At 40.3% G+C, this 26,914-nt stretch overlaps 6 protein-coding genes and 2 pseudogenes across 6 annotated transcripts; 4 read left to right on the forward strand and 4 right to left on the reverse strand.

The window, feature by feature from the left end:
* Positions 1-5,322: 5,322 nt before the first annotated feature.
* Positions 5,323-5,774, reverse strand: LOC118116041 (histone H2A). Its single transcript, XM_035167347.2, has one exon. The coding sequence runs from the start codon at positions 5,758-5,760 to the stop codon at positions 5,374-5,376; it is 387 nt and encodes a 128-aa protein (XP_035023238.1). The 5' UTR covers positions 5,761-5,774; the 3' UTR covers positions 5,323-5,373.
* A 246-nt stretch (positions 5,775-6,020) lies between these two features.
* LOC118116029 (histone H3) lies at positions 6,021-6,512 on the forward strand. The gene has a single exon (XM_035167333.2). The coding sequence runs from the start codon at positions 6,055-6,057 to the stop codon at positions 6,463-6,465; it is 411 nt and encodes a 136-aa protein (XP_035023224.1). The 5' UTR covers positions 6,021-6,054; the 3' UTR covers positions 6,466-6,512.
* A 3,457-nt stretch (positions 6,513-9,969) lies between these two features.
* Positions 9,970-10,441, forward strand: LOC124851088 (annotated as a pseudogene).
* A 2,661-nt stretch (positions 10,442-13,102) lies between these two features.
* On the reverse strand, positions 13,103-14,031 carry LOC118116019 (annotated as a pseudogene).
* A 2,859-nt stretch (positions 14,032-16,890) lies between these two features.
* LOC118116079 (histone H4) lies at positions 16,891-17,239 on the forward strand. Its single transcript, XM_035167391.2, is given in 2 exon segments — positions 16,891-17,003; positions 17,005-17,239. Coding segments are annotated over 2 exon segments (306 nt in total). The 5' UTR covers positions 16,891-16,911; the 3' UTR covers positions 17,219-17,239.
* Positions 17,240-19,562: 2,323 nt separating this feature from the next.
* LOC118116062 (histone H2B) lies at positions 19,563-20,042 on the reverse strand. The gene has a single exon (XM_047341811.1). The coding sequence runs from the start codon at positions 20,031-20,033 to the stop codon at positions 19,659-19,661; it is 375 nt and encodes a 124-aa protein (XP_047197767.1). The 5' UTR covers positions 20,034-20,042; the 3' UTR covers positions 19,563-19,658.
* A 3,496-nt stretch (positions 20,043-23,538) lies between these two features.
* Positions 23,539-24,034, reverse strand: LOC118116030 (histone H3). The gene is given in 2 exon segments (XM_035167334.2): positions 23,539-23,852; positions 23,854-24,034. Coding segments are annotated over 2 exon segments (408 nt in total). The 5' UTR covers positions 24,000-24,034; the 3' UTR covers positions 23,539-23,590.
* Positions 24,035-24,272: 238 nt separating this feature from the next.
* On the forward strand, positions 24,273-24,738 carry LOC118116047 (histone H2A). The gene has a single exon (XM_035167354.1). It carries the CDS (start codon positions 24,301-24,303, stop codon positions 24,685-24,687), a length of 387 nt encoding a protein of 128 aa, XP_035023245.1. The 5' UTR covers positions 24,273-24,300; the 3' UTR covers positions 24,688-24,738.
* The last annotated feature ends 2,176 nt before the right edge of the window (positions 24,739-26,914 follow it).

Consider the following 26,914-nt stretch of genomic DNA (forward strand, 5'->3'; position numbering starts at 1 on the left):
TCTTCATATTCCACTATGATGCCTGGGAATGGCTTGTTGGATTATTAAAGTAGATGTGTTTATGCTTGTGGTACTGTACAGACCCAGTGAGGCATGGACTACATCGAGCTTCGCCTTTAACCCACTAGCGATAGCCTTAAAGGGCGAAGCCTATACGATATAGAACGTTAGTTACATACTGTAACTCTAGATTCTATGAGTATAGGCGCAGCCCTTTAAGTCTTGGGCCTCACTGGTTTCCTTTATGGCTGAAGAAAAGCTATTAATTGGGAACCGATCGCCAGTCTCAGTCTAATTTATACGAGGTGAGACCGGGGGTGGGCGTGGACTAAAGTTTTCAGTGCTGCGCATGGGCGCGAGGGATAAACCCACTAGCGATATCCTTAAAGGGCTGCGCCTATACTCATAGAATCCAGAGTTACAGTACGTAACTAACGATCTGAGCTACTGTGTGAAAGTGTTTTGTCAAATTGGTGGTTGTGGGGTAAAAAGAGCCAGTGATGTGGTGGTAAATTGAGCCAATGGTCAGTCAATGTTCACTGCATTCATACATACACACATATACACAAACACTGTCTGTGTCACCATTACAAGTTCATGTTGTATCACTGTTACACTGTAAAAAAAAAAAAGTTGAGCCAACTTAAAAAAGTAAAGCAACCAGCTGCAACGCTTTTTTGAGTTTGCTCAACTTAAGGGCTTATGAGTTGCGTCAACTTAAAGTATGAAGTTTGCCCAAAGTGCTAGCTTAAGTTTGTCTAACTTAACATTACTATTCAGGTCTACTCATGTATCTAAGTTAAAAGTACTTCAAATATTAAATATGGTAAACTGGCATGTGTGTATTCTTATAAATTGAAAACATAAGTTGATGGCACTGCATAGTTTTAGTTGAGAGAACTATAGTTTAAACTTAAAATGTTGTATTACTTCAACTTTACTGCCCATAAGTTGAGGGTACTAAAAAAAATAATTTACTTTTTTGCCTTACTTTTAAAAAGGATTAGACATTTGTTGTGAAAATTCAATACTAAAAGACAGCATAATTCTTCAAACATGATCTATTTATTATAAACAATTGCTAAACATTTGGTGCAAACCATTATAAAATCAATAACTTAACTGCCAACATTGCAATAGTAACAGCAGACATTTTGAGTGTCATTATTCATCCTTATGTTAACCTAATGGTTCCATCGCACAATTCTTTTCAAAACAAAGCAAATGAAAATGCAAGTCACACTGTATATGTAACAGAATAACACATTACAACTTAAAGTGATAGTTCGCAGAAAAATGAAAATTCAGTCATTATCTACCCACCACTATGCTGATAGAGGGGTGGATAAAGTGTCCAGAGTCCACAAAACCTTCAGTGTTTTTTTTTTTTTTTTAAACATAACATGCCTCCATACTGCTCCTGTGGTGTCATCGAAGTGTCCAGAAGCCCCAACATTCACATTCGACTAGAAACAGCGTCACTTTCTGTTAACTATCCCTTTTAGCAAAGGATCATTACCTCATACCTACCATTTATGTATTAACTCTTTTGAGAAAAAAATCCAGCAGTGAAGAAACACTGAATACAGATAGGATGGTTAAAACACACTGACATGAATGTATGGGTGTGTGCGTGTGTTTTCATGGCTGGCTACTACAACAAACTGTTCTTTAGAACCTGATCACGGGCAGAGCACTCTGTACCAAAGTTCATGAAAGGCCTCAAGTGTGCAATCCTATGGGGTAGTCCAAGTTGAGAGCGTAGATAAGTCCAAACAGAAGGATGAAGGCAGTTGTCAAGTCACAGATGACGATGAGTTCAACCCCTTTGACACACATTTCCTCCGAGTCTGTATCCTACAGAAAACAAACAGAGACTAAAATAAATATTCTTTTAAGTTTTCATCCCCCCCATTAATAGGTCTAAGTAAACATTTGTGCCAAATTTGACATTATTTTCTTGAGGTGTTCTTAAAATTCAGCTGCTCTGCAGTTTCCAGCTTTCACTAGTGGACCAATGATTTTAGTTCTTAAAAGTGATAGATCCACCGAAAAAGGAAAAATGACTTATTATTTACACACCAGTATGATAGAGGGATGGGTGAAGTGTTTGAGTCCACAAAACACCTTTAGTGTTTCAGGGGTAAACAGCGTTGCAGGCAAATCCAATACAATTGAAGTAACTGGCAAAACAACAGAAAAAAAATGTAAAGTACCTCATTACTGCTGCTATGGTGTCATCCAAGTATCTGTAAGCCCCATAAAACTTTTTTGACTACATGTGCTCTGATATCTTCCTCTATTGCCGCATTCACATCTGCACACAAGCTCTCGCCCCCGAGGGGCGTGTGGAGTGCGTGTTAGCATCGCTACTTCCGCTAGCAGACTTTTAGACTTAAAATATGGTGTAAATGACGTTTCAAGTCGAATTTGAATGTCTGGGCTGAAGGACACTTGGATGACACCACAGGAGCAGCATGGAGGATTTTTTTTTTTTCGGGTGGTTTTTTCCATTTGAAGGAGTCCGCCAGTTACTTCAGTTGCATTGAATTTGGCTGCTGCACTATTTACCACTGAAACTCCAAAAGTGTTTTGGTGACTCAAACACTTCACCCACCCCTCCATCAGCATAGTGGTGAGTACATAATGAGTGAACTTTCATTTTTTGGTGAACGATCTTTTTAAATTCAAAGATAAAAACATGGATTTGTTTTATGGCAAATTGCTATCAAATTAGTCTGTTTGCTCTCTAACCAGAGATTTACTGGCCCGTTGTATATTTATAATGGCCCAGCATTCAAAAATGAAAACAACCATAATGGCATAAACCAAAGTTGTCTTACCAGACATGTCTTCAGAAAGTTGTCTGGCTCCTCCCTCACATAGAAAGTCAGACTTCTGAGATCTGTGGCCTTTCTGTGTGCAAGCACGTCAGTTGTCTGAAAGATACAAAATGAAGATAAAAAAATATCACATGGCCTGAAAATAAAATCAGTCTTTCATTTAGGCACAACTTATGTTTATTTGTTTTCTAGAGCAATTTTTATAAAGACAACAGCATTGGTAGCATGTGTTTAATGCAAAGATATTCAACAACTACATGAACAATGGTTTTCCCCATTGTAAACATGGTCAACATATTTTTTCTGATATTACTAACCGTCATATTCCACAGGAAAGGTAAGGATAATGTTCAGAATGTTCAGTCACAGCACGAAGCGAAGTGTAAAAAAAAAAAAAAATTCTGTTGCTTGCTTGACCACCTGTATATTAAAGCATCGTTAACCAAATATATGATGTATGAACGTAGGGGGAACCCTGCATTTATCTCCTACTTACATTGCCTGGTCATCAAAGATGTCCAGAAGGGCCCTGAGGTCTTTTCCAAGTGCTTCACGTGATCCGGACAGCTTTATCAACTGTGATGAGTGTGCGTCCAATGATAAGAACATTTCCCAGTTCCACTTAAGTAATTCTAAAAAAGAGAGGAGACAGTGTTCAAAGATATGTTAAATATGGTTGCTGCGGTGGTCAAGACAGACGTTCTGATCACTTTCTCGGCACACATTACATGACAAAGATCAAAATGCATACAACTCGAAGATCAATTTAACTATTTTAATTTTAAAACAATTTTAAAACTTTCACAAAAACTTTAGCAATTCATTTTGTCAAGTAGTAATACCACCCTAGCTTTGAATAAAACAGGAAAGACATTAAAAGATGACATACCCTGGCATGCATAAAAAAGAACATGACTCAATTAACATCAAAAGTTACCATTATTTAACCTTCATCGTTAGCCATTTGTAAGTCAAGAAATAATGTTTTGATCATAATACATAATATATAACACAAAAGCCTCACTGCAGCCCTCTCCTCAAACTTGACAGAATTTAGGGGGTGAGGGGTTCATTAATAAACAATACATCATTATACTAATTAAAATTAAAATCATATACATATACAAGGTTTTTGTGTTTTATCACAAGGGAAGGAAATAATGATTACTTTAGGGTCTTATTAGTACCTGAGAGAATAAAGTGTGTATCACAATAAGATGAGGGGTAGAGTACCTGTAGATCAACGTCACATGCACACGGGCTGACGGGCTAACTGTATCGTCTGGAAGTGGCACCGCTTCAACTAGCACAGCAGTTTGCCGCTAAATGTTAGCATGCTAATCAAAACAGCTAACACTGCAATCGTCGTCAGAAAGTTGTGCGTGTGCATGGATAGTACAACCTTTAAAACACACAACAATGCGCACACTCCTTCGATAAGACAATAACGTAACACGTGGGTAGTTTATTAACTTAAGCACGGTGAGGTTGTTCTACAGGTAGTTTCTACAGGTAGCTAACAGGTAGCTAACACAGGTAGCTTCTACAAGTAGCTTTGTAAACGTTGTGAACCTTTACATTCAAAAGACAACGGGTGGCAGAATAAGCAGTAAACAAGCGGTAACTGGAGCACAGAGTCTTACCTGGTTCACGTGAGCTGGAGGAAAGCGAGGCGGAGCGCCAACAACACTGGAACATGTGCGGACATTCCCCGTCGGGCTGACGGCGCCGGTGTTTGAAAATGCGCATGCGCGGTGATACTGACTAGGTTGTGACTTCACGTCACGCAAGTGCACTCCTAAACACACTTAAACTAAGAAATATGAAAATACGCCTCCCCACACACACATAATTTGTATATATCTAGATATATCTAGATATATATGAACCTGTGTATGTGTGTTAGGACATATGATTATATATATATAAACATATCTTGCTTGTTTTGTAAAGCACTTTGTGACTTTGGTTTTGAAAGGTGCTATATAAATTAAGTTTTATATATATATATATATATATTCTTGCTCAGTGACCTTAGTTACAACAAGAGATGGCTAATCACTATTTGAAGTTTCCTCAACTTAAACTTTTCAGTGAGCTGCATTACTTATCTGTAAACTTGGAACTTTAAGTTAGCTCAACAGTTTTCAAAAATAGTTGCTCACTCAACTCCGAAAACAAAGTTAGAACAACGATTTTGAAGTTGGGCTTTTTACAGTGTACAAGTGTTACAATGTTAATGTAATAAATACCTTGTTAACTAAGGTTAAATTTGAGTCAAACTCTGTACGTACACAAAAGTACATTTATACATATATTCTTGATGTAGTTAACTCAAAGATCAGTTTAATCCTTCCCTAAAATGTTAAAGGTACATGTTGAACAACAATAAACATCTTTTTTTTTTTTTTAATCTGTACTTCTGTATTATGGTGGTTGGTGTGTGACATGAGGAGATTTGCTCTCTACCAGAGGAGAGTGTGTGGCTCTTAAAAGAGCCTTTGTGTCGGTGGTGTCCAGCAGCTTTGCTTTACTTGGACTTGGGGGCCTTCTCGGTCTTCTTGGGCAACAGAACAGCCTGGATGTTGGGCAGCACGCCGCCCTGAGCGATGGTCACTCCGCCCAGGAGTTTGTTGAGCTCCTCGTCGTTGCGGACGGCCAGCTGCAGGTGGCGGGGGATGATACGGCTCTTCTTGTTGTCGCGGGCGGCGTTTCCAGCCAGCTCCAGGATCTCAGCGGTCAGGTACTCCAGCACAGCCGCCAGGTAGACGGGGGCGCCGGCACCAACGCGATGTGCGTAGTTGCCTTTACGCAGCAGCCTGTGGACACGACCGACGGGGAACTGGAGCCCAGCGCGGGACGAGCGAGTCTTTGCCTTCGCTCTGGCCTTTCCGCCGGTTTTACCTCTGCCAGACATTATGGATGAAGTTTGTTTTTAAGACAAAGAAACTGCTGTGAACAGCTCGAACCCTCCTTTATATATCCGCGGATCAAGCGGGACGGTTCATGCCAGACCAACCAGAAAGAGCAGAGCAGCGGACAGCCTGCACTTTCCTCCAATAAGCAGCGAGTACCCCAGGAGGAGCCTCTCACCAATCAGGACCCGGGGATCTGAAGCAGCGTCACCATTTCACGGCTGGCTCCGCAGTTTAAAAGCAGAGTGTCCCATCTCTGCATCACTTTTCTCCCGATCAGAGAGACAAGAAACAAAATGGCAAGAACCAAGCAGACTGCGCGTAAATCTACCGGAGGCAAAGCCCCCAGGAAGCAACTGGCCACCAAGGCTGCTCGTAAGAGCGCCCCGGCCACCGGCGGCGTGAAGAAGCCTCACCGTTACAGGCCCGGTACCGTGGCTCTGAGAGAGATCCGTCGCTACCAGAAATCGACGGAGCTGCTGATCCGCAAGCTGCCCTTCCAGCGCCTGGTCAGAGAAATCGCTCAGGATTTCAAGACCGACCTGCGCTTCCAGAGCTCCGCTGTCATGGCTCTGCAGGAGGCCAGCGAGGCTTACCTGGTCGGCCTGTTTGAGGACACCAACCTGTGCGCCATCCACGCCAAGAGGGTTACCATCATGCCCAAGGACATACAGCTGGCCCGCCGCATCCGCGGAGAGAGAGCTTAAACTGCTGCTGCTCCACTGACGATAACAACGGCTCTTTTAAGAGCCACTTCACTGCACTCAAGACAAAACTCCTCTGCTGCCCTCACTAGTTACTGACTGTTCATACATATAATACACTGTAAATAACTGACTAAAGAATTTACAGTAATTATCTGGAAAATAAAGTTACTATTCAATTATTTTCAAATACAAATAATTTATGTAAAGTAACTACAGCATCGTACAATAACTATTTTTACAGGTTTAAACAACATTTAACTGTATTTTAGTTTTACAACATTAATTGAACAGCAAACAGTTAGTATTTCACAATACTATATACTAAAGAGTTTACAGTAAATTATTTGTACCATTAGTAGCTTTGCAAATAATACACATTGGAAAGTATGCAGGCTAAGACCCGGCTTGCTATTAATCTAATATTCATTAATATTACAACTTTCACTTCACCTGTTGAATGGAACCAGAGTCAGAGCTGCAATGAAATAAAATGTTTATTTTAACTGAGTTGAGTTCTAAAATACATGTCAACTTTAAGAACCTGAGATGACCTTGCTTTTTCTGAGAAACTGAACTACTCAGTGCAAACATTTATCAAACAGTTTAAGTTATTTAAAAAGATGCCTTTAGTAAAACATTCCAATTGTTTTGAAAGACAAACTTGGAGCCCTTATAAACAAGTGACACATAATTGTAACAGTGGCATTACAGGCACATGATCCCTTTGTAATAAAATCAAGTTATTGTGCAGGCAGCAAACACACCGCTGATGGACGAGGCTCATGGTGAAGTTGAGCCAGACTTCCAATCAGAGCCTTGACGTTTCATGCTGAGGATGTTGGGGAGTCATTCTATAATTAGGGCTACATTTCATGTCCATGTTGAATTTGTCAATTTTACTCAATATTCACTTCAAGCGATGATCAAATCAATATTGGGGAACATCTCTCTTTCATTTAATGACAAACAGTCAACAGGTTCCATCATCGAACGCAACAGAAACAATCAACCACATCAAATAAAGGCAAACACCAGATCAAACCTAAATAAAATTGTTGAAGTGCAGCACCTAAACATGAAAAACAGCTCTTTCCATGGTCCTGATACAATGTATCAAATGCATCAGTTTAAAATTTGTAGCCTTTGTCAGACCTGGTTTCAACTTTAGCTCCAAGTATAGGTGTGAACACACCAAAGCAGGGCAAAGGTTGGAAAAACATGTTGATTTGACATGTTCTGAAGTTATCCAAGTTTATAGTTTCATTTTTATACAGTTAAAATATATGTTGTAGTGTGTGTCTGCTGGTATTTATTTATATTCTGCTTTGGGTGTTTGCGGCTTGTTGTTTGCGACAGTTGTGGAGCCTGTAGTGGAGGTTAGTGCACATGCGTAGTTATATATTGGTCATTGATATCATCTGGTGTGCGAAGTCTGCGAAGGAGTGGATCAACACAAGTTTTTGACAGTGACACCGTGATATATGATAATGCGACCTGCAACGGGCAGTGTGACGATGGACATGTTACGGATACTTGGACTTTACGCATCACCAAGTCGGTAATGGACAGAGATAAGGTGTTTTTAAAAGCCATTTGCTGGAACTGCAAATAAATCCTTTCAGGTTTTCCCTGCCTCCGGTTGAAGTGTGTTGACATTGGGTTTTCACAACCAGGCCAGAAGTATATCTGTTGGACACGAGTTAAACTTGATTATCACTCTGCAGGCTGACATTAAGTGGCCTATTGAAACGTGGAGTGAAGTAAATGGCCAATACACCTTCCATTAAGTTTAATGCCATTGATGATATCATAATAAACCCTTACTGATGGAATGTGGCTTTAACCATTTCTTTGTGATGGATTTTCTTGCAGCTACACTCAGGAGTTTTTCAGAATTTAGTGCCAGAAGGAATTTACATTTGGAAAGCCCAGAACAAATGGTAGTGATTTTAGATGGTGCTTGTTGTTTCATATCCTGAAGTCCTTTAAAGAGTCTTGAGATGTCTTTAAGCCCAGACTCGGCCCTATATGCATTATAAATAGGTTTAATAGGTATTTTCAAACGCCTTTTACTCTCTGTGACAAAATTATTGATATAGTGGCGGACTTTAAGAAATCTCAAAGAATTGCTATTAATTAGCCCACGTACTCCTTTGAGTCACACGAAATTGCTCAGTGTCATCTAATTATTAAAAGTACAGTATGTGGAGAGTCCCTGGTTAGATCTTCTTTATAGGATACATCCAACTTGTTTGTTGGGTGAACTATCCTTTAATATCAGCTTGTATTTTCTGACTTAACTGCTTAAAATTTAAAGTTACACTCAGGTCTTATAAGTCTTTTGGAATGTTTACTCGTAGGTGAAGTCTGAGCTTATGGTCTGGCTAAGATCTAAGTTAGTTGTAACCTGAAACCAAGCTAAATTAATGTCTACCACCAGTTGATGTTAGCGGATGTTAGGGACATATCGTCAGTTGTGTATCTTAGCGTCATCAGGTGTTTCAGCATTAATTCACAAGACACCCTCTTCTAAGGCAGGCCTGCCACAGGTTGAACAGACCTGGGTCCATGTCACTAGCATCTTGGGCCCGGTTGGATTCTTTCCTCCTGATCCAGAGTCATTGGGTATTGTTGATTATATGTGGCTTTCACTGTCGGGATCAACAAACCCTTCATTTCCTGTACCACTCAGATGGAAAACCATCTGGTCCTGCTGCTTTATTGGGTTTCAAATTACATATTACACTTTTGATTTCTTCATTTTGATTTAACTAATTGAGCTTGTTTTGTTCTTCCTTCATCTTAGGTAATTTTATCGATAAAACAATTCTTCCATCCATTGTTTGGAGAAAACTGCTTTTTTAAATATCATTAGAATAGATCTCATGTAGTTTGTTATTTTTCTTATCTATTTCCATTTTCATTCATGGATTTGGTTTTTAAACATAATTTCTTTTTTAATCGGACTGTAATTGCTCTATTTGTATTTTCTCTGCTTTTTTAAATGAGAGTAGTAGCCTATAATTCCCCCCTCAGGACCACTTTACACCCATGGCAAAGTATTGGAGAAGACACTTCCCCACTTTCATCCCAAAATAATCTTGTATGGGTTTTTTGCTGTTTTTTATTTAATATCCCAATGTTCAGTCTCCAGGTTGTGGTCCTATAGCTAGATCCATATGAATTGGGCTTTGATCTTTCAGGTCCATTGTCCCAATATTTCTATTTACCCTTAACATTTAGAGCTGTGTATTTATCAGGTTGCTTTAGTTCAGATTGTTTTAAATGATACTAATGTGACACTAACATAAATAATAATAACATATATACTTTCAGACATCTTGCATTTCTTAACCCCCAAATGTTCCAGTTGAGGTCCCAAGTGCTGTTACACTGACGCTCAACATTCAGCCAATGACAGAGAGGAAACGGCACAGATAGATTTACATGTGATGTGTTTAAATACAGCCTGGCCACTGACGTCTGCATTCATTGAATCGAATAATATCGTGACGATGCCTGAACCAGCGAAGCCTGCGCCCAAGAAGGGCTCCAAGAAAGCGGTGGCGAAGGCCCCCGGTAAGGCCGGAAAGAAGAGGAGAAAGTCCAGGAAGGAGAGCTACGCCATCTACGTGTACAAAGTGCTGAAGCAGGTCCACCCCGACACTGGGATCTCCTCCAAGGCCATGGGCATCATGAATTGCTTCGTGAGCGACATCTTGAGCGCATCGCCGGTGAGGCCTCTCGTCTGGCTCATTACAACAAGCGCTCCACCATCACCTCCAGGGAGATTCAGACCGCCGTCCGCCTGCTGCTGCCCGGGGAGCTGGCTAAACACGCCGTGTCTGAGGGCACCAAGGCCGTGACCAAGTACACCAGCTCCAAGTAAACGACTCTAAGGAGACATCACATCAAAGCAACGGCTCTTTTAAGAGCCACACACTTTCTCTATGGAGACAAACTGTCCTGACACTGATGACATGTTCAATCAATGGTAAAATATCCACTTTTAACTAATACTGTAACTGTGGTTTATTAGATCATGGTTGAATTAAATAATTAGGGTTCATATTGAAAATGTTCTTGTCTCATGTCCACAGGCACAATATATTACAAATAATATAATTACTGATTTATTTGTATAGTGCTGTAATACACTGGTGTATTGAGACTGCTAATGGCTATTGATTTATCTTAAGTGTTATCAACATACCCATATCATTAGTCCACATAAGCTCCACATCCATTCAGAGCAGCTCACTCAACTTTAAATGAAAGTTTAACCTAACAATTTAGTATCACTTAAATGTCACTTATAGCACTTTGTAGTTTGGCTTTCTTGAAGAAAATTGTACTTTCTTGATTCTGGTTGTTCTGGCTTTGTGCCCTCATGGTTGAATGCACTTATTGAAAGTTGCTTTGGTTAAAAGCGTTAGCTACATGAAATGTAATGTAACCATAACAACCGCTCTCTGTCCATGGTATCCAATTTTTCAGACGTTTTGTCTTTTGCACCAACTGTGTGTACACAGGGCCATTGTCATGGTTAGAAATACTTGTGAGTATAGGGATAGAGAGGTTTATATACAAAGGAGTGATTATGATTGGAAATAAACTCTTTTAAATCTGAAAAACTAAATTGCTATTGATTTACACTTGAGCATTGGGTGTAAAAGACCGTATGTGGACACACCCAATACCCACCATCAAAACTATTAAACTCATCTGACCCTGTCTGCCATGAAAGCACTCTGCATGAATGGAATGTGAGAATGGATCCTTCAGAGTGACTGCTGCCCCTAATATTAGCACATTTTATTTCATTTTAATGAATGTCTCATGGTGTTGACAGAAAAACTGGGACACAACTTTGAAACCTTATGAAATATGCAGGTGTCACTAAAGTTCAATTTGGCTCTGATAGGATATATTCAGTTTTTCTTATGTGGAAATAAGCTTGTTTTAATCATTACAAAATATTTGTATCCATTTTATTGCACATGAATGTTTGAAGCCTTCTCAGTGGACTTGATGTTTTAGATGTATTGGGAAGACTGTGTCATAGATTTGATATTATAGTAATTAAATTGAAGGGGATAATCATGTTGAATACATTCTATTAATATCCTGCATAACATCTACAATTGAAAATATTTTCAATTTTAAACCCAATAACAGTTTCAACTGCTGGACGTGTTTTGTCCCATGTCTCAAGAATCAATGATTTGTGTTACTCATGATGAGGAGGTGGGGATTTTTTTCTGCTCTGGTTTACTTTCTTAATGGTCAGCAGAGCGAGCGGTTGTTTGTAATGAGGCTGCTGTACATTCAACAAAGTTATCAACTAGTTTGGGAGTGAAGTTTTGACAACTTTCATGTATTGTACCGACACATGGCTGTGAATATAATGTCAGAGGAATCAATTCTTTAAAGTTGTTTACAGTATTATCAGTCATTAAATTATTATCATTAAACACAATTATCATTGAAATAATGTCAAGAACATATTTATTTTAATTAATATACAAGACTGATAATTTTAGTATCATGATGAATTCACTTTGCTTGACAAAGATATATTAGTTCTAGTTTGCTTACCACTCTCTCCATGTGCTTGAGTGAAAGATGGAATGAGTAATGTCGACTACACTTCCTTAATTTGTGCACACATAACTTTTTTTATAGTTATCTAGATACAGGGGGTGGCTCATCTTACCCACTGGCTCTACTTACCCAGTTGTAACCTAAGTGTGTTTCTGCACAGACTTGAAGCGTAAAGCTCTGTCCCACAACATCCATTCAGAGAAACACACTGTTGAGGTGCTGCACCTAAACACAACAAACAACTCTGTCCATGGTCCTGAAACAAGGTATAATTATACTCTGAAAAATTATCTTAGTGTTTTAATCATAAATCTGAGAAAAATGCCACATGGAAAAACACTCGGCTGCCTGTGAGTAAATTTAACCACATGACTTTCCCTCTGTTGGTTCATCAATACTTATATACTTATAGTTTAATTACAGCCACTGATCAAGTCTTTGCTGCTACAGAGCTCATTTTTATGACTCAGAACAGACAAGTAGCTGCAATAAAACAGGAGCAGCTGAGCTCCTGGAAAACAAAGCTTCTGACAGGACATGTCGGAGAGTTCAACTGGTAGTGGACGTGGTTCCGGTTCACATATTTGGAGAGCGGCACCATCTATTGGCTGCCTGATGTTATTACAGTATAAACATGTGATGTGAAGCTGGAATTGTCATTTTTCTAAGCAGCTCACCCACAACTTCATTACTTTACTAGTTCTCATGCTTGTGTGTGTGTGTATATATATATATATATATATATATACACAGTTTATATAGTTTTTAAGTGTCACTTATATATTTAGCAATTAAAGACAAGAGGAAGCTACGATAAATCCATAGTAAGAGAATTAATGTGATTCTACAAAACAAATTTTAACAAAGGAACACTCTTTAAAGAAGAAGTACAATATATGATGTAAAGCTGAAATCGTTGCACATCATGTTACATGGTGTGTGTGTGTGTGTGTGTCAGTAGTCTGCTTCTCTAAATATGTTTTATTTTACTGTTTTGCTGTGAAATAACTTTTAAATCTTGACATTGTAAGAAATACATATTTAATATCTTTCTATATAACTTGACTCCCTTTAGTTAAGAACTCTGTCTCTACATATTTATTGTCAGTGGTGATGATTGATGAGGAAGCAGCTCTTTGTGGATAGACGTGTGTGGCTCTTAAAAGAGCCTTTTACCAGGATGGACATGTTTCACAGTGAGGACATCTCACTTCTTCTTGGCTGCTGTCCTCTTCACTTTGGGTTTGGCGACCTTCTTCGCGGGGGCTTTCTTGGCAGCAGGGGCCTTTTTCACCACCTTCTTGGGGCTCTTGGCCACCTTCTTGGGGCTCTTCGCTACCTTCTTGGGGCTCTTGGTGGGCTCCTTGGCCGCTGCTGGTTTCGTCACCTTCTTCAGGGACTTTTTAGCGGCTGCTGGCTTCTTGGCTGCCGCTGACTTGGGCTTTTTAGCCACTGCAGGTTTCTTGGCGGCGGGCTTTTTCGCTTTGGGAGCGGCCTTCTTCACCGGCTTCTGGACCTTGGTCTCCACCTTCTTGCTCATCTTGAACGAGCCGGTGGCCCCGGTTCCCTTGGTCTGGACCAGGGTCTCGTTGACCACCAGCTTCTTGATGGTGTTGTTGACGCGGGCATTGTTCTTCTCCACATCGTAGCCTCCGGCAGCCAGAGCCTCTTGAGGGCGGCCGCGGACACGCCGCTCCGCTCCTTGGACGCGGACACGGTTTCTTTCACGATGAGCTCACTGACGCTGGGACCGACCTTCTTCGGTTTCACGACCTTCTTCTTGGCCGCTTTAGCCTTGGCGGCGGCGGGAGCTGGAGCTGGAGCGACTTCTGCCATCTTTCTCTTTGAGTTTAGATCAACGAGGAACTATCGGAGTGAGTGACCGGACTGTAGAAGAGTCCTGATCGGGAGGCGGTACTTGAACACACCATGAGAACCGTGAAGACTCAGTCGAGCCGTGGCTCCTGTGTGCAGTGTGAACACCGAGACACTTGTGTTTTCTCTTAACTGATAAACGAGTGAAAACTCAGTGGGTGAGCGGTGCTGGAGGCTGACAGTGAGGAAGCAGGTAGCGGACTTGTCTGTCTTCATATTGAAGTCATGAAGAGCTCTGATGCTCTCTGCATTTTGTCGGTGGAGCCTCCAAACCTCACCCGTTCACCGCGGTGAGCAGCGCTGCTCAGCGGCTTTTCCCACTCGTTTCTCTCCTAAAATGAGTTCAAAAGCTCCACAGCTCCACCAAAACCCGTTTCCCAGCTGCTCCACATGTTTGTTTAGAGAGACCGAGTAAAAACAAGCACCTGCTGATGATCCCTTTGTAATAAAGTCAAGTTATTGTGCAGGCAGCAAACACACCGCTGATGGACGAGGCTCATGGTGAAGTTGAGCCAGACTTCCTATCAGAGCCGTGAACGTGTCATGCTGAGGATGCTGGAGAGTCATTGTATTATTAATTAGTGCTACATTTCATATCCATGTTGACTTTGTCACTTTTACAAAATATTCACTTCAAGCAATGATCAAATTAATATTGTGGCACATTTCTCTTTCATTTAATATAAAAAGTCAACAGGTTCCATCATTTATTTTGCAGAAAATGTTTATGCTTTACTGGAATTTGCTGTTTCTCTGCTGTCCAATTTAGTAAATACCAACATTTGCTCTACACATTAACACTAGGATACATGTTTCTGTATAATATTTTGATAATTATTTGTGAAAAATAATCATTAAAACATGACAGAGGTTTCTCAAAAACTATTTGACTAGTCTGTGAGAAATCTCTGTCAACCTGTCAATATGTTACTTATTGATCAATAGATCAAGTTTTCTCAGACTTTTATAGCCAATAACATATTCATATTACAAATGAAGGCCTTAGTGTCAACAAACACTCTGTGTATCCAGAATGTACATAAGTATGTACGTAAGTGTAAGTGTAGATTGCTGTGTGTAAATTGTATCATGTAAACATGTTATTTTAACCATTCAAACAGATTTTATTTATATAGTACTTTATATTTGTTTTTACATTTCATTTAGCTGACGCTATAATCCAAAGCAACTTACAATAAGTGCATTCAACCATGAGGGTACAAACCCAGAACAACAAGAATCAAGAAAGTACAATTTCTTCAAAAAAGCAAAACTACAAAGTGCTATAAGTAAGTGCCATTTAAGTGCTACTAAATTGTTAGTTTAAAATGTTATTCAAGGTATAGTCGGAAGAGGTGTGTTTTTAGTTTGCGGCGGAAGATGTGTAAACTTTCTGCTGTCCTGATGTCAATGGGGAGCTCATTCCACCATTTAGGAGCCAGGACGGCAAACAGTCGTGATTTTGATGAGTGTTTAGCTCGCAGTGAGGGAGCAACAAGCCGATTGGTAGAAGCAGAGCGGAGTGAACGGGCTGGGGTGTAACGTTTGACCATGTCCTGGGTGTAGACTGGACCCGATCCAGACCACATTTAAAGAGTCAATTTGTCTATCGACTTTTAGATTGTTAAGTCTTTGTTGTAATTTACCTTCCTATTGTCCTTGGGGTCAATTTGACCCCATTAAATCTTTTAAAAAATAAATAGGTAACTCGTTTTTTTGGCTACACATATGACTTTTCCTATTAAATGGGGACAGCAGGTTAAATTTTTTTTTTTTCATGAATATGTATATTCATTGACCTGGACCCATAGTGCACGCATCAGGGTTATTTTACACTTATTCATATTGATTGTTTAGGATGATATTGAGGTCTCTATAACATGTACTCTTCTAATCTTAACCTTCTGCTTTGGGGCCCTAATCTACCCGACCATAACTGTAGTGTGAGAACCACTGATGGTTCACCAGACATGGGGAGGCATGTACAGCAGCTTTCTAAACCATTTCCCTGATCTATGTGCTTTCTGTTCATGCTTGTTCTCAATTTGATAATAGCGTCTAAGAAAGGGTTTCTGCCAGTGAGGTTTTGTCACAGCTATTTGACAGTGAAAACGACAGGAGAATATATCTGAAATGGAGGAGAATGTTGAGGAGGACCCTGATTTTGAGGCTTCCTCCTCCGATGAGAACTTTGGTGCTGATCCTCCTGTTGTCTCTCAACCACCAGCAGAAACGCTTTCCGTCAAAAAATTATATCCATATCCAAGACATCAAACCAGCTTTTGTGTTCTTCATAACATTCAACAGAGATATACATGAGATAACACATTTTGAGGGCAGGCACGTGTATTTGGGTACAGTTGGAAAAACTTGGCTGCTCAATATTGTATTTTAGAAATAAGATCTTTCTGTTTGCTTATCCTGGGGTCAAATTGACCCCAAACATAACATACAACAATAGTTTTTATCTCCAAATGTTACATACAATGAAGAACATAAATCCTCTAAAACCCCCAACGATCTCTCCTTAAAATTATAGGTCGATTGGTGAGATTTTATGGTTATTTGCATATTTAGTTGCATAATCGGTAGTTGGGATGTATTGTGGGGTTGGTGGGGGTTGTGTTTTAGATAAGTCTTTTTAAGTAGTCAAAAAAGAAACAAACCATACTTGAAACATACACTTAGGTTACATTTTTTATTATAATAATTGTCTGGAGGTTTTTATTGCCGTGGTCAAAATGACTCAAAGGATAAACATTGTCAATTTGAGGATAACAGGAGAGTTAAGGGAGAAATGATGAGCTGAGTCTTTGTGTGACCACTTGTTTATTATGAGCGGCCATGAGGATCCACAGAAGAGGAATACGGCCGCCTCTGTCTTCTATCAGGTCCTCAGTCAGGCTATGAATAGCTGTGTTTCCCGCGGAGCACTCTATTCACTAGATCTCATCTCACTGAAGAGAAATGTCTGGACGAGGAAAGGGAGGAAAAGGGCTCGGTAAAGGAGGCGCAAAGCGTCACCGCAAAGTTCTCCGTGATAACATCAAGGAATTACCGTGCCATCCGCCGCCTGGCTCGCCGTGGCGGAGTGAAGCGTATCTCCGGTCTGATCTACGAGGAGACCCGCGGCGTGTTGAAGGTTTTCCTGGAGAATGTGATCCGCGATGCTGTCACCTACACCGAGCACGCCAAGAGGAAGACCGTGACCGCCATGGACGTGGTGTATGCTCTGAAGAGACAGGGCCGCACTCTGTACGGCTTCGGTGGATAAACTCACTTTACAACAGCTCAACAACCCAACGGCTCTTTTAAGAGCATCAGTCGTTCTTCCAGAGTACAACAATCAAACAACGTCTCTAAATTATTTGAAAACATGATCCTACACATGATCCACCCAACATGTACATAAATACAACACTCTTGCTGCCTCCAACAATCATATCCACATTTACACTAACCTTAATCATGTGGATATGGAACTTTCCCTATCTCCCAAATTGGTAAAGTATTATGTACTATGTGACTGTCCAGAAAGAGGATTCTTTCTTTCAGAACAACCTGTTTCAACCCCAATGTAACCCTAACATGTCTATTTAACCAAGACTCTGAAATAACAATACTGAATAAATAGATCTCCTTTCTTGACTTTCAAGATGATGTTTTTCAGTATAAATCACTTAAAGTACTGCATGATACAAACTTTTTTTTAAGTCATGTGCTGAAAACATGAAATTAAGATTTGAAGAGAGATCATTTCCAGGCCTTGGTTTTCGGGTCCATTCATGATATAGACGAGAGTTTAACTAAATAAGAGAAGATGCTGCAACAACCTTATTTGATTCCACACAGAATGACTCATTTTGTCTGTCACTCTCCTCCCTGATTCAAACTACTGATTATTGTGATGTAAATTTGAACTTCAGACTTCATATTGATTAAATATTTTCATTGAAATATCTTTAACCACTCTAATACTAACGCTGTGTCCCTGCTTAGGTGTGTTCACACATATACTTTGGGTTAACGTTAAAACCAGGTCTGACAAAGGCTGCAAATTTTCAAAATATATTATCAACTGAAAATTGGATACATTGTATCAGGACAGAACTGTTCGTTGTGTTTAGGTGCTGCACTTCAACAATTTGTTGCTCTGAAGGGATGTTGTGGAGCAGAGCGCAGCTGCTTTACGCTTCAAGTCAGAATAAACCCATAGGGGAGAAAGGAGTAAGTCGAAGAGGAAAGGAGCCAAGAGCCCCAAGAAAGTGGCGAAAAAGTCTCCTGCTGCCAAGAAAGCCCCCGCGAAGAAGGTCGCCAAACCCAAAGTGAAGAGGACATCAGCCAAGAAGAAGTGAGCTGTCCTCACTGTGAAAGATGTCCATCCTGGTAAAAGGCTATTTTAAGAGCCACACACGTCAATCCACAAAGAGCTGCTTCCTCATCAATCATCATCACTGTCAATAAATATGAAGAGAAAGAGTTCTTAACTAAAGGGAGTCAAGTTATATAGAAAGATATTAAATATGTATCTCTTACAATGTCAAGATTTAGAAGTTATTTCACAGCAACAGTAAAATAAAACATATTTAGAGCAGCAGACTACTACTGACACACACACACACACACACACACCATGTAACAGGATGTGCAACGATTTCAGCTTTACATCATATACTATACTTCTTTAAAGAGTGTTCCTTTGTTCAAATTTGTTTTGTAGAATCACATTAATTCTCTTACTATGGATTTATCGTAGCTTCCTCTTGTCTTTAATTGCTAAATATATAAGTGACACTTAAAAACTGTGTATATATATATATATATATATACACACAAGCATGAGAACGAGTAAAGTAATGAAGTTGTGGGTGAGCTGCTTAGAAAAATGACAATTCCAGCTTCACATCACATGTTTATACTGTAATAACATCAGGCAGCCAATAGATGGTGCCGCTCTCCAAATATGTGAACCGGAACCACGTCCTGAGTTTATTTCCAATCATAATCACTCCTTTGTATATAAACCTCTCTATCACTATACTCACAAGTATTTCTAACCATGACAAAGGCCCTGCTTAAATGTGTACACAGAGTTGGAGCAAAAGACAAAACGTCTGAAAAATTGGATACCTTGTTCCAGGACCATGGACAGAGAGCGGTTGTTATGGTTACATTACATTTCATGTAGCTAACGCTTTTAACCAAAGCGACTTTCAATAAGTGCATTCAACCATGAGGGCACAAAGCCAGTACAATTTTCTTCAAGAAAGCCAAACTACAAAGTGCTATAAGTAAGTGACATTTAAGTGATACTAAATTGTTAGGTTAAACTTTTATTCAAAGTTTAGGTGAGCTGCTCTGAATGGATGTGGAGCTAATGTGGACTAATGATATGGGTATGTTGATAACACTAAAGACAAATCAATAACCATTAGCAGTCTCAATACACCACTGTATTACAGCACTATACAAATAAACCAGTAATTATATTATTTGTAATATATTGTGCCTGTGGACACAAGACAAGAACATTTTCAATATGAACCCTAATTATTTAATTCAACCATGATCTAATAAACCACAGTTACAGTATTATTTAAAAGTGGATATTTAACTATTGATGGACATGTCGTTAGAGTCAGGACAGTTTGTCTCCATAGAGAAAGTGTGTGGCTCTTAAAAGAGCCGTTGCTTTGATGTCTCCTTAGAGTCGTTTACTTGGAGCTGGTGTACTTGGTCACGGCCTTGGTGCCCTCAGACACGGCGTGTTTAGCCAGCTCCCCGGGCAGCAGCAGGCGGACGGCGGTCTGAATCTCCCTGGAGGTGATGGTGGAGCGCTTGTTGTAATGAGCCAGACGAGAGGCCTCACCGGCGATGCGCTCGAAGATGTCGCTCACGAAGCAGTTCATGATGCCCATGGCCTTGGAGGAGATCCCAGTGTCGGGGTGGACCTGCTTCAGCACCTTGTACACGTAGATGGCGTAGCTCTCCTTCCTGGACTTTCTCCTCTTCTTTCCGGCCTTACCGGGGGCCTTCGCCACCGCTTTCTTGGAGCCCTTCTTGGGCGCAGGCTTCGCTGGTTCAGGCATCGTCACGATATTAGTAAAAGAAGTCAGTGGCCAGGCTGTATTTAAACACATGACATGTAAATGTTGCTGTGCCGTTCCCTCTCTGTCATTGGCTGAATGTTGAGCGTCAGTGTAACAGCACGTGGGACCTCAACTGGAACATTTGGGGGGTTAAGAAATGCAAGATGTCTGAAAGTATATATGTTATTATTATTCATGTTAGTATCACGTAAGTATCATTTAAAACAAACTGAACTAAAGTAACCTGATAAATACACAGCTCTAAATGTTAAGGGAACACTTAATGGTCACAGTAGGCTTTTGGTGAAAAATTGAAATGTTGGGACAATGGACCTGAAAGATCAAAGCCCAATTCATATGGATCTAGCTATAGGACCACAACCTGGAGACTGAACATCGGGATATTAAATAAAAAACAGCAAAAAACCCATACAAGATAATTTTGGGATGAAAGTGGGGAAGTGTCTTCTCCAATACTTTGCCATGGGTGTAAAGTGGTCCTGTGGGGGAAATGATAGGTTACAACTCTCATTTAAAAAAACAGAGAAAATACAAATGGAGCAATTACAGTCCGATTAAAAAAAAAATTATGTCTAAAAACCAAATCCATGAATGAAAATGGAAATAGATAAGAAAAATAACAAACTACATGAGATCTATTCTAATGATATTTAAAAAAGCAGTTTTTTCTCCAAACAATGGATGGAAGAATTGTTTTATCCGATAAAATTACCTAAGATGAAGGAAGAACAAAACAAGCTCCGAATTAGTGAAATCAAAAATGAAGAAATCAAAAGTGTAATATGTAATTTGAAACCCAATAAAGCAGCAGGACCAGATGGTTTTCCATCTGAGTGGTACAAGGAAATGAAGGGTTTGTTGATCCCGACAATGAAAGCCACATATAATCAACAATACCCAATGACTCTGGATCAGGAGGAAAGAATCCAACCGGGCCCCAAGATGCTAGTGACATGGACCCAGGTCTGTTCAACCTGTGGCAGGCCTGCCTTAGAAGAGGGTGTCTTGTGAATTAATGCTGAAACACCTGATGACGCTAAGATACACAACTGACGATATGTCCCTAACATCCGCTAACATCAACTGGTGGTAGACATTAATTTAGCTTGGTTTCAGGTTACAACTAACTTAGATCTTAGCCAGACCATAAGCTCAGACTTCACCTACGAGTAAACATTCCAAAAGACTTATAAGACCTGAGTGTAACTTTAAATGTTAAGCAGTTAAGTCAGAAAATACAAGCTGATATTAAAAGGGATAGTTCACCCAACAAACAAGTTGGATGTATCCTATAAAAGAAGATCTAACCAGGGACTCTCCACATACTGTACTTTTTAATAATTAGATGACACTGAGCAATTTCGTGTGACTCAAAGGAGTACGTGGGCTAATTAATAGCAATTCTTTGAGATTTCTTAAAGTCCGCCACTATATCAATAATTTTATCACAGAGAGTAAAAAGGCGTTTGAAAATACCCTATTAAACCTATTTATAATGCATATAGGGCCGAGTCTGGGCTTAAAGACATCTCAAGACTCTTTAAAGGACTTCAGGATATGAAACAACAAGCACCATCTAAAATCACGACCATTTGTTCTGGGCTTTTCCAAATGTAAATTCTTTCTGGCACTAAATTCTGAAAAAACTCCTGAGTGTAGCTGCAAAAATCCATCCACAAAGAAATGGTTAAAGCCACATTCCCATCAGTAAGGGTTTATTATGATATCATCAATGGCATTAAACTTAATGGAAGGTGTATTGGCCATTTTACTTCACTCCACGTTTCAATAGGCCACTTAATGTCAGCCTGCAGAGTGATAATCAAGTTTGACTCGTGTCCAACAGATATACTTCTGGCCTGGTTGTGAAAACCCAATGTCAACACACTTCAACCGGAGGCCGGGAAAAACTTGAAAGGGTTTATTTGCACGGTTCCAGCAAATGGCTTTTAAAAACACCTTATCTCTGTCCATTACCGACTTGGTGATGCGTAAAGTCCAAGTATCCGTAACATGTCCATCGTCACACTGCCTGTTGCAGGTCGCATTATCATATATCACGGTGTCACTGTCAAAAACTTGTGTTGATCCACTCCTTCGCAGACTTCGCACACCAGATGATATCAATGACCAATATATAACTACGCATGTGCACTAACCTCCACTACAGGCTCCACAACTGTCGCAAACAACAAGCCGCAAACACCCAAAGCAGAATATAAATAAATACCAGCAGACACACACTACAACATATATTTTAACTGTATAAAAATAAAGCTATAAACTTGGATAACTTCAGAACATGTCAAATCAACATGTTTTTCCAACCTTTGCCCTGCTTTGGTGTGTTCACACCTATACTTGGAGCTAAAGTTGAAACCAGGTCTGACAAAGGCTACAAATTTTAAACTGATACATTTGATACATTGTATCAGGACCATGGAAAGAGCTGTTTTTTATGTTTAGGTGCTGCACTTCAACAATTTTATTTAGGTTTGATCTGGTGTTTGCCTTTATTTGATGTGGTCGATTGTTTCTGTTGCGTTCGATGATGGAACCTGTTGACTGTTTGTCATTAAATGAAAGAGAAATGTTCCCCAATATTGATTTGATCATCACTTGAAGTGAATATTGAGTAAAATTGACAAATTCAACATGGACATGAAATGTAGCCCTAATTATAGAATGACTCCCCAGCATCCTCAGCATGAAACGTTCACGGCTCTGATAGGAAGTCTGGCTCAACTTCACCATGAGCCTCGTCCATCAGCGGTGTGTTTGCTGCCTGCACAATAACTTGATTTTATTACAAAGGGATCATGTGCCTGTAATGCCACTGTTACAATTATGTGTCACTTGTTTATAAGGGCTCCATGTTTGTCTTTCAAAACAATTGGAATGTTTTACTAAAGGCATCTTTTTAAATAACTTAAACTGTTTGATAAATGTTTGCACTGAGTAGTTCAGTTTCTCAGAAAAAGCAAGGTCATCTCAGGTTCTTAAAGTTGACATGTATTTTAGAACTCAACTCAGTTAAAATAAACATTTTATTTCATTGCAGCTCTGACTCTGGTTCCATTCAACAGGTGAAGTGAAAGTTGTAATATTAATGAATATTAGATTAATAGCAAGCCGGGTCTTAGCCTGCATACTTTCCAATGTGTATTATTTGCAAAGCTACTAATGGTACAAATAATTTACTGTAAACTCTTTAGTATATAGTATTGTGAAATACTAACTGTTTGCTGTTCAATTAATGTTGTAAAACTAAAATACAGTTAAATGTTGTTTAAACCTGTAAAAATAGTTATTGTACGATGCTGTAGTTACTTTACATAAATTATTTGTATTTGAAAATAATTGAATAGTAACTTTATTTTCCAGATAATTACTGTAAATTCTTTAGTCAGTTATTTACAGTGTATTATATGTATGAACAGTCAGTAACTAGTGAGGGCAGCAGAGGAGTTTTGTCTTGAGTGCAGTGAAGTGGCTCTTAAAAGAGCCGTTGTTATCGTCAGTGGAGCAGCAGCAGTTTAAGCTCTCTCTCCGCGGATGCGGCGGGCCAGCTGTATGTCCTTGGGCATGATGGTAACCCTCTTGGCGTGGATGGCGCACAGGTTGGTGTCCTCAAACAGGCCGACCAGGTAAGCCTCGCTGGCCTCCTGCAGAGCCATGACAGCGGAGCTCTGGAAGCGCAGGTCGGTCTTGAAATCCCGAGCGATTTCTCTGACCAGGCGCTGGAAGGGCAGCTTGCGGATCAGCAGCTCCGTCGATTTCTGGTAGCGACGGATCTCTCAGAGCCACGGTACCGGGCCTGTAACGGTGAGGCTTCTTCACGCCGCCGGTGGCCGGGGCGCTCTTACGAGCAGCCTTGGTGGCCAGTTGCTTCCTGGGGGCTTTGCCTCCGGTAGATTTACGCGCAGTCTGCTTGGTTCTTGCCATTTTGTTTCTTGTCTCTCAGATCAGGAGAAAAAAGTGATGCAGAGATGGGACACTCTGCTTTTAAGCTGCGGAGCCAGCCGTGAAATGGTGACGCTGCTTCAGATCCCCGGGTCCTGATTGGTGAGAGGCTCCTCCTGGGGTACTCGCTGCTTATTGGAGGAAAGTGGAGTCCGTCCTCCGCTGCTCTTTCTGGTTGGTCTGGCATGAACCGTCCCGCTTGATCCGCGGATATATAAAGGAGGGTTCGAGCTGCTCACCGCAGTTTCTCTTGAAGTGTTTTAAGAAACAAACATCATCCATAATGTCTGGCAGAGGTAAAACCGGCGGAAAGGCCAGAGCGAAGGCAAAGACTCGCTCGTCCCGCGCTGGGCTCCAGTTCCCCGTCGGTCGTGTCCACAGGCTGCTGCGTAAAGGCAACTACGCACATCGCGTTGGTGCCGGCGCCCCCGTCTACCTGGCGGCTGTGCTGGAGTACCTGACCGCTGAGATCCTGGAGCTGGCTGGAAACGCCGCCCGCGACAACAAGAAGAGCCGTATCATCCCCCGCCACCTGCAGCTGGCCGTCCGCAACGACGAGGAGCTCAACAAACTCCTGGGCGGAGTGACCATCGCTCAGGGCGGCGTGCTGCCCAACATCCAGGCTGTTCTGTTGCCCAAGAAGACCGAGAAGGCCCCCAAGTCCAAGTAAAGCAAAGCTGCTGGAAACCACCGACACAAAGGCTCTTTTAAGAGCCACACACTCTCCTCTGGTAGAGAGCAAATCTCCTCATGTCACACACCAACTTGTAAAATACACAAGTACATGAATAAGTCATTCTAGGCACATTAGCATTCAATACGAGAGTCAGATGTTGGTGTCATTTAGTGAGGAAACCAGAGCTTATCTGCAAGTGTTAATATAAAGAATACACACTTCAAATTTCAATACACCTAAGGTACATGGATCCACAGCATTAAAGGGACCTGCATACATCTGTTAAGATGTACAGTATGATTGCAGAAACACATTTTAATTTTTGTCTAATGAAAAAGTAGTGTAACTGATTAAATGTATTTTTTAAACCCACTTTACATTCGGCATGATAGAAATCTAGTGGAAGAAGTAATGATATCTATTCATTACATTTATTTCTAACTTTATTATTTACAAAGTAATGTAGTCATACACAATAACTCTGATGGTACTTTTGCTTAAGCTGTAAAATCAGGTTTTAAAAGTTAGGTGCTGTGTGTCCGGTCACTTGTGTGATTATAGACGTGTTTCACATGAGACAGTTTCTGTGTCCTCCTCCACTCTCCTGCTGACCTGCTCTCACTTTAACTAATAAACACATTAGTTATCAGGACTAGGTGTCTCATTTATAACCATTGCGTACGCACAGAATAGGCCTGAAACGTACGTACGCCACTTCTCAAGCAACCGTTTGGATTTATAAAAACAAACTCGATGGCAAAATTTGCGTATTTCCACGCAAACTCTCACCCATCCGTACAAATATTTTCGAGACGGGAAAGTGTTGATACAGACGTGAGGTGGTGAACTGAGGCCAGAATATTGATCCACTTCATCATTTACATTAAAACCAACAGCTGTAGTTGTGCTCGCGTAAATATCTGTTCCACACAAACCTTTTAATTGACAGCAAATTACGTTCAGATACCATTAAACAGCTGAGTTACAGAGCCGAGTCATTAACAGTTTTTATTAATATCTTCTAACACTGTGCGTGTATCACCAAATCACTGCAGTGAACGTGACTGTGCCATCAGGCGCACAGAGCGCACTGGAGATCACTTACATGAAATGAATAAAAAACATTCACTTTCCAAATAATATCCCAGAGTGGAGATTAGGATCCACTGATGTGAGGTAATCGGTCAGATTGCCCTAAATAAATAAATACTGCCATGACACTGCTGCGTGATGCTGCGTGATGGATGCACGCGAATGGAAGGATGAGGAGGAATCGAGGGTTCAGCGATGTCTGATCAGCTGATATAGATTCTATTGATCTGTGATCTGTGATCTTTGTGCTGAACTGAGTCAAGTATCACACAGATCGACCGACGGAACCGAACCATCCCAGTACAAACACAAGCATATGATAATAATTCTGTTAAATTCTATAGGTTGAGGACATCAAAGCTGCCTGTGAATTTAATAATCCTGCAGTTTTGGATGATTAAAATACGAACATGAGATTCAAAAAGTTCCCTCAAATTCTGAGAGTGTTTGAATTGGATCTTTTTTCATTTCAGGCTCTGTTCTTTCTATCGTCTTCACTCTCACACATTGTATTATCCACAGCAGCAGCAGAGTATCAGTGTATTTTCTTTATTAGTGACATCACTGCTGTCCCATGAATCGCTCTTCACCTCCACCTCACTAACAAACACCTCGATGTCAGTGTCAGAAAATTCCGCTTCCTCTTCTCATCGCTTGATGCCGTGACTCTGTCAGGACTCACCGTGGAAACCCATTGGTCAACAAACAAGTTCACAATGACCGAATTCAGAAATGGACGCTACGACAAATATATAATAATAATAATAATAATAACTTGCTCTTATTATATATTATATTATATATGTTTATACTTAATATATATTTGATATATATAAAAATGTGTTGCCTTAAATTTAAGGCAACACATTTTCACACATTCCCATGATACACCAAGTAAAGTCCAGTGATCTGAATGCATTGGTTTCAAGCTGTAAGGAAACGTTTGAGGCTTTGTGTGCTGAGTCTGCTAATGATGAATTGGTTCTGTTGTTCATGAATCATTTATTAACAATAAGCTTATGCAGATGATCCAGTCATTCAAATTTTTTGAGAATTCCAGTCAAATCAGAGAAGAAAAACATTTGATATTCCACAAACACATTGATGATTAAATGAGGAACTCCTAACG

Source organism: Hippoglossus stenolepis, chromosome 10 (assembly GCF_022539355.2).
Source record: "Hippoglossus stenolepis isolate QCI-W04-F060 chromosome 10, HSTE1.2, whole genome shotgun sequence".
Classification (NCBI taxonomy): Eukaryota; Metazoa; Chordata; class Actinopteri; order Pleuronectiformes; family Pleuronectidae; genus Hippoglossus; species Hippoglossus stenolepis.

Bases quoted from the DNA above. Each gene is read 5' to 3' on its own strand.
- LOC118116047 (XM_035167354.1), top strand. From the start codon at position 24,301: ATGTCTGGCAGAGGTAAAACCGGCGGAAAGGCCAGAGCGAAGGCAAAG.
- LOC118116041 (XM_035167347.2), bottom strand. From the start codon at position 5,760: ATGTCTGGCAGAGGTAAAACCGGCGGAAAGGCCAGAGCGAAGGCAAAG.
- LOC118116029 (XM_035167333.2), top strand. From the start codon at position 6,055: ATGGCAAGAACCAAGCAGACTGCGCGTAAATCTACCGGAGGCAAAGCC.
- LOC118116062 (XM_047341811.1), bottom strand. From the start codon at position 20,033: ATGCCTGAACCAGCGAAGCCTGCGCCCAAGAAGGGCTCCAAGAAAGCG.